A 7617-nucleotide genomic window follows, 5' to 3' on the forward strand; every position below is an offset into this window, starting at 1 on the left:
ATAATTTATTCTTTTCCTAAAGTAGCCCATGAATAGTGTTGAAAAACAATTCAAAACAGGCTTGGAAATGATTTGCTGTTGACCTGGGTGTGTTTTGCGTTGACTGTTTTATACTTTAAGGACAACCCTATTAAGCATTCATTCAACTAATATTCGCTGAATACTGTGTCAGCTGTCAGGTTTACATTGGCAAATGGAGCCAGACATGGTCCTCCCCTCATGGAACATGTCATATAGTGAGGAAGATGGGCATTAATTAACACATAATCACCAAATAAATGTGAACTCACAACCTTATTAAATGTTATAAAGGAAAGGAACTCTGGGAGTATCTGATGGTGAATCCTGACATAGTCTCCTGTGATGAAGTGCTATTTTGGCAGAGATCTGAAAGGTGGAGGAGACATAATCCTCCCAAGAGACACATGAGTGTGTGTGTCACATCCCTGCACAGATCCATGTACAGACATCTGTGGATACACATATTCCTAGTTTGCAGACATTTGTAAGAAAGCAGTCACTTCTGCTGCCATTCTGTTAAGAGACCACATAGCAGGTAACCTCTCGAAAAGCATATGTTCATACAGGCCTTACAGAGCAGAGGTCTAAGTCAGCCTTTGTCATTTATGAAGAAGTACTTCATTTTGAATAATGGTGATCACGGTAAGCAAGTACAATGGATATAAGGGATAAAGTACAAGAATAGTTTTCCAAGTATGGTCTAGTGGACCCTGGAGTCCCCAAGACCCTTTTGGGGTATCTGTGAGGTCAAAATGATTTCTTTTCTTTTTTTTTGTTTTTAATAGAGAATGCAAGCCATAGTTTCTGTTCTATAAACACAAACTTTTGTATTATAAATACAAAATAAGAAAAGATAGTGATATGTTAGCTGTTATGAAGGGTGAAAACTTTATATAAACTTCAAAAGGCTGCTTTCTGCATCTGCATCAATGTAATTTCATGATTCTCTACCAGTTTCATTTATAGAAAGAATCTCTGTAATCAAATTATTATTCGTGTTCGTGTCCCCCATATCTGTAGGAATACAGTTTATTGTCTGCTCCTTCACTCGAAGGAGCCCTGTGTCTGTCTAGTCTGCTCTCAGAACTTTGTCTTCATGAGCAGCCACATCATAGAGAGAAGCCTTACAACTTCTTGGATCCCACAGCTTGACAGTGTTATATAAGGATCCTGAAATCAGCTGTGGTTCATGGGTAGGAGACCATTGTACTGATGTCTCCCAACCTGCATGTGAGGTTAGGGATGCAACATGAAAGAACCATCTTTAGTTTGGGGATCCCACAGTCTGATATACCTATCTGTGCTTCCAGATGCTAAACATTTACAAAGTGGAGAATAGGAAATACAATTAAACACTTTATTTCCTGCAAAGTTGACTTAAGATTGCCAAACATGACATCCCACACACTAATTGTATGGTCCCAAGGTACACTGCAGATTTCTTCAGCATCTGACCACAGCACTGAGGGAATTGCTTCCTTGTGGCCAGAGAAGGTCACTATGGGAGTCCTTGTTAGTCCCAACTGCTCTGTTTTCTGTTTCTTTCTTGGTCAATTTGTGGATTCCTCCATTTCATCTTCTTCTGTAGGGACTGTAGACCAGATCCTTAGCATCTTATCCCAGGAGCCACTGCAAAATTTAGTTGCTGAGCTACCAATAGCTGTAGAATCTATACTTGTGCCGCAGTGTAGGGTTTTCACTTTGTTTCTCTCAACATTCCAGTCCCATGAGAGAATAGTCTGATCCATAGAGGCACTCAGTAATAACACAAACTGTGTTTTATCACCCAGGCCATATCTTTTACAACATCCATGTGTCCCACAATTGTCAATGTTGACTTTCCTTCCAAGGACCAGATCCAAACCAGTCAAGATCCATACCTCTGTCCCTTAAATTGAACTGGTCCAGTCATCATGGACACATCATTCTGGTTGGGGTGCAGTATACTTCTCCGCGTATTCTATTTCCACAACTTCTTCTAATGAGATGTTCTCCTGTTCCATGTGTTTGACCAAGGGCATTCGCAGAAACTGATCCTTAAAAAGGAAATCAACTCCATATATTTGTGGAACTCATTTCTGTCCTTTAGTAATTTATTGATGATGTTAGTAAAGTCATCACTTTCAGAGACAGCAGTGACTGAGAAGGGAACATCATCATCAATGGCCTATTTCTTGTGATCAGTGTAGAAGTGTGTTTACAGCTGAGCAGTGGCAGGGAGTGCACACAAGACTTGACCACAGAAACACATGGGTTAGTAGGCTGAGAACGGGAGCTCCTGTATCTTAGGACTACAAACAGACAGCTCAAAATTACACTGCACAGGTAAGCGAGAAGCTGCAGTCTAATCTCGGACTTTGCTTTCTCTCCATAGGTCTGCTCCTGATTTTCATAATAACACTGAGATATGATTTGCCTTTTTCTCATTCCTTTTGACACGAGTGTCAGTGTTTTCCAGAGACGAGGTGGTGTGATTGGTGTGATTTATCTCAACAGATTGAATTCAGAAGCATATATGAAAATTCAGCTATCATCTATTAAGCCAGACATTAAAAGCTTTGCAAAAATGTGAAAGAATGACATTCTTCTTGTTAAATTTTTTTTTGGTTTTGGAAAATATAGTTAATTTTCATAATGATGTGTTATTTATGTTAACATGTAAAGGGTTTATTAGAATGAATTTAAAAGTATTTCTAAAATTTCTGTTTTAACTTAAAATATGGCATTTATCTATAGGGATAGCCCACATAGAAGTTTTTTTGGGGTTTGCAATAATTTTTTTAAAGTGTAAAGGAGTTTTGAAACCAAAAAGTTTGAGAATGACAAATATGGCATTCAACTTGACTTTAAGCATGTTACCTAATCTCTCTGAGACTCTATAAAATGGGGGCGATGATCAAAGTACTTCCCTCATAAAAGGATGAAAGGAGTTCATACATGTCATTTCCTCTTAACAATATATGGCACAGAGTAAGTATTCAATATATATTAGCTTTATTATCATGTTTAATATGAAAGCAAAACTCCCTGGACTCCAAACACTACTGAAGCGCAGTCGAAGAATTCTTGCTTGTTTTTGGAGCCATCTGTATTGTTTTTGTAAAACAAAATATTCCAAAGGGAAAGAAATAGGATTTTGTGATTTTTCTTTTGAATTGAGATATAACAGGAGTTTTTATTGGCAAATGATCAGGGTGTAGAAGCTTGAATCGATGTAGATTCAGAATACCTTGAGGTGCTTTTTCACACCCATTCCTGCTGCAGTCCTCAACTCTCAGCCTTATAACCAAGGTTCTGCTATGTTCAGAATCACGGAAAACAGGTGGGCAGATCTGGAAAGCTCGTTTGGAAATTTCCACAGAGACCATGGTGGACTTCGGGGCTCCAGTGTCCTAGACCCAGAGCCGAAAGGGAGGCTCACAATAGGGGACATCTCATTCAGTCCCCACACTTTTCAGATTGAGAACCCAAGACTCAGAGCAATGATTGGCTCACAGTGGCTCACCCAGCCTGAGAGAGACCTAATCAGGACAAGAACCAGAGTTTTCCTGATTTGTAACAGAAAGGATATGAGGCTTAGAATCAGAACTGTTTTTAGTCTCAGTCTAAAGCCTTAATTGGTTGTCTGATATTAAGCAGCTTGTTTACATCTGATACTCAGTATTCTTATTTGTAAAATGGAGGTGAAAATATCCACCATCCCAGAGTTGTGAAAAAGATCAAATAAGGCATCACATGAAGGTCCTAGGACACTTTGTTTGAGTTGGTATCTTTCCGGGCCTTTGCGTGGAAAGTCCGTAGAGAGAACTTCTCAGTGAAATAAACAGTTCTTTTCAAAAGTGCCTTAAATATTGTGCTTTGTGGCTTTGTAACATTCTCTTTTTTCTGTCTTTTTAGGACAGCCCAGAAACTTGCAGGACCTGTGCCGAATTAAAATTCGACAATGTATAGGCCTTCAAAACCTAAAGCTACTTGATGAACTACCAATTGCCAAGGTCATGAAAGACTACTTAAAACACAAATTTGATGATATCTGATATACCAGAACTGTGAGCAGGATTAGGAGTTATATTCCAGATACTTAAAAGGCTTTTTGCCTTGCACAAAGTATATCCTATGCAATTTCTGATTTGCTGTGAAATCAGAAAGCAGGTATACACTTTTGGGTTTTCTGTTTGTTTGGTTGGTTTTCATTGTAGGGAAGGGATTTTTTTATATATATATAAAAACACACACCACATGCTTGAAGGTCTTAATTTGGTTTCTTGGTCCAAGTTTAAGAGGTCCAAGCTTTGTATACAATACTGCATTTAGAAAAATTGTCTTTTCTTAAATGACACAAGCAGGTTTGGAGTGGAGAATTTACCCTTTCCAAATTTATGGTTTCCTTGGTAAGCACGATATTCTAAACCAGCAGAGCACTTGTTAATGTTTGGAGGCACAGTTTCACCCAGGGGGGCCCTGGGTTCTTCTGGAAAATGCCCTAAGAAATGTTTAAAGTAATGCTGTCACCTCATTCATTTTTAATGAGTATAAATTGGCCATTTCAAACTGTTCTTTTTCCTAATTGATGTAGCTTTCGGATGACATAAATTCAGTATCTCTGCTTTTCTTTTGGTGTGCTCTTGTTTTTAACTTTTTTTTTTTTTTTAACAACTGTAGTACACTACCCTGAGACATTGTGTCTCGATTTCTATCTCTAGTTAGAGTTGTGCTTTTAAAAAAATTAACGGGAAAGAAACTAACTTTAATTGAAGCCAGTGTATTCTGTTTTTAAAACTGTGCCTGCAGTGCAATACTCTTTCTGGTGTATTTTATCCATTATTTCACTTGCTGGTCATCATTTCACAGCCAGCTTTGACATGCCCGTGAGAACAGGAGCCGCCACTTTAATTTTCATGGCAGAACCATAGTATGTCAGTTGCAATTTCCACTTTAAGCTATGTCTTTTACTTCACTTTAAGCAGAAAATTTTGTATCCTGGTGGTAGAGTCTTCCCTTAAAAATTGTTAAATCATTTGGCTTTAATGGTTCAATAATTTGGAATGGCTTCATGGTGTTTCTTTTTCTCCCAGTTTAAAAAAAAAAAAAAAACTTTTTAAGGGTAAAATCTTTAAGGGGTACACATTTGTAAGTCTGGCTAATTTCTAATATGCTAATTAAACATTTCCTATTTTAAGGTTATATACAGTGAGGCTCTTCAGGACAATTATTTTCTGGGTTGATTGGGCATTTGTTTGCTGTGTAAACACGGCTATGATAAGTGTCAGTAACAATGGAAAAGGTCCCAGAGGCATTAGGCATCTAAGATGATGCCCTCAGAAATGTATTCTGTGCTTGATTTGTGTTATTAGCTTCAGAAGAACCTTTTCAAATGTCCCAGTATCGTTTTTAGTGCTTTGGGAAAAAATATTCACACACTGTTAATAAATTTGTTATCAGAAGTTTACAAGACGAAGGGCTTCTCTCATCTGAATTTCTAGATTTAAGTCATAAAGCGTAAAACTGTTTCACCCAGAAGTGTAACTAAGCAGAATTAGGAGTTGTCTCTGGCTTTACCTTTTTCAGAGCCAGCAGTGCTGTTTTCTCAAGCACAGTGTTTGTTCTCTTGGGTGCAGAGTAGTTGTGGCGTCTTACACTCGATCTGCTTGTGCCTAGGCATTGCACAGGTTTCCAAAGACGGGCAGCTTCAGAAAAAAGGATTATTCGGGAGATTACTGGTGTGACCCATAGACTCTTTGGCATAGACTGTTTCGCAGGCAGCCAGTCTGAGTGTGGCCAGTTCTATAACCATCCCCAAACTAGCTGGAGCCTGATGGATAGGAACAAGTAGTCTGTCCTTTTTTCCATAAAAATATTCCAAAAATTTATCTCCAGAGAAAGTCCCCTGTGAAGACAGTTGCCAAGCTATATTCTCATTCTTTAAACCAATACCCAGGTCAGGGCTAGGACACACTAGCAGTCTTAGGGACATGGTGTGGCTAGAAATGAATTGAGTGTGACTTCTCCCTAAAACCCCAGGCCCAGGGATGTGAGGAGGCAGAGGGGTGCCTGGAGTTTCTGCACTCTGAGCAGTGATGTTAATGTTACACTTGCACAGGGCTTATTTCCACGTATGTGTGTGTTAATTTATTCACCTAGTTTAAAATGATTTTCTCTCCCCAGCCATTCAGAGGTTTCCAAACTAAGCCACTGAGTTTGAGTCAGGGAATTCCAAGTAAAAAAAGATCAGATTAAGGTAAATTCTTTGTTCTGTATTGCTGCTGTGACTTCAGAAAAAAATTATGAGAGCTCTTCCTGGAATTTTGAAATTTCTATTTAATGAAGAAGTGTATAATTCCATTATTTATTGTTTGAGGTTTGATTTATCTGGAAGCTTAAAAAGAATGTTTTATTTTTGTTGTTAATAAAATCCCAATCACATTTCACAATAACTAAAATGTCTCCAAGTGGGTTACTGGTAGATTATAGTGGTGAAACCTGCAGGTCTGCATTTGAATTGGATTGACAGAGAAGCATTCCGTGGTCACATAATGAATAGGGAGAACAGAACTTTTCAGAAAAATCAACTGATTGTTTTTTCCAGAAGACAGAGCAGAAAATGTTCAGAATATTTTCAAATTTGTCAGATTCTTTTATGTTTCCTTTGAAATTTATTATTTAAGCCTATTACTAAACCTTTATAAAAATATATTTGGCAAATACACCAAAGAAACCAGCTCATAAAAGATTATGATCATTAATGAACTGTAAACCTCATCTTTCGAAAACAAGGTTTTGTGTTTTGTTTTTTTTTGTAAATATTTGTGTTTATAAATGTACAGCAGAGTAAGAGTGTTTTTTAGATTATTTAATTCCCATATTTCTAAACTATTTACTACACAGTAATCCATGCCTGTTTGTTTGGAGGACTTGACTGTTTCGTTTTTTAATTCATTATCAGTCATGCTTGGAACAGCATTTCCACTAGAGAATTCAGTGTTCTGGCAGTAGCAAGAGTGCACATCTGGAGCATGAGGGAGTCTAGCATGATTTGTCAGATGCACACCCTAAGAGACGAGAATGTGTAGTTTAATGACCAGCGTGGACCATACGAAATTGAGATTCTAACTTTCCTGCAGAAGTGCTCATTAGCCCAGAATGTGATTGGGATAAGGCCATTTGCCCACAAATTTAGCTTTCATGTAACTCCTAGTGTGTTATATCATAATGTATTTTGTTCTTCCTTTTTAATGTAAGTTTTGCTTTGGGTCAATTTGAATTAAAAAAAAATCAAATCTGATTTAAAACATGTTGGAGTTGTATTTTATTTCCAGTCTACCTTAACTTTTTAATATGTCCAGCTATTTGGTGAAAATAAATAAAACTCTGTCCTTCCTTCATCAGCATTTTAGATCACTGGGAATTGTTTAAGAATATGATGATGCAGAAAACAATACCACTCTACATTGTCACCAGATAAGCCATTTCTTACCCTCCTTTAATTTGTTTAATGCATTCTGCAAATACCAACCAACTAAAGATTATCACAGTGTTGAGTGTATCGATCCAGCACTGAGCTTTCTTGGGCCGTAATCGCCACCTACCTCACGCGTG

At 37.7% G+C, this 7617-nt stretch overlaps 1 protein-coding gene and 1 pseudogene across 1 annotated transcript in view; one reads left to right on the plus strand and one right to left on the minus strand.

The window, feature by feature from the left end:
• ASB7 (ankyrin repeat and SOCS box containing 7) overlaps positions 1–7310 on the plus strand; it is a 49501-nt gene extending 42191 nt beyond the window's left edge. Inside the window, exon 6 of the mRNA XM_005560609.4 lies at positions 3919–7310. Within this exon, the coding sequence (XP_005560666.1) occupies positions 3919–4058 (140 nt within the window). The 3' untranslated portion in view covers positions 4059–7310. The remainder of the gene's footprint in view (positions 1–3918) is intronic.
• On the minus strand, positions 1011–1769 carry LOC123574390 (ribosome biogenesis protein WDR12 pseudogene; annotated as a pseudogene).
• Positions 7311–7617: the final 307 nt, after the last annotated feature.

This window comes from Macaca fascicularis, chromosome 7 (genome assembly GCF_037993035.2).
Source record: "Macaca fascicularis isolate 582-1 chromosome 7, T2T-MFA8v1.1".
NCBI classification, from domain to species: Eukaryota; Metazoa; Chordata; class Mammalia; order Primates; family Cercopithecidae; genus Macaca; species Macaca fascicularis.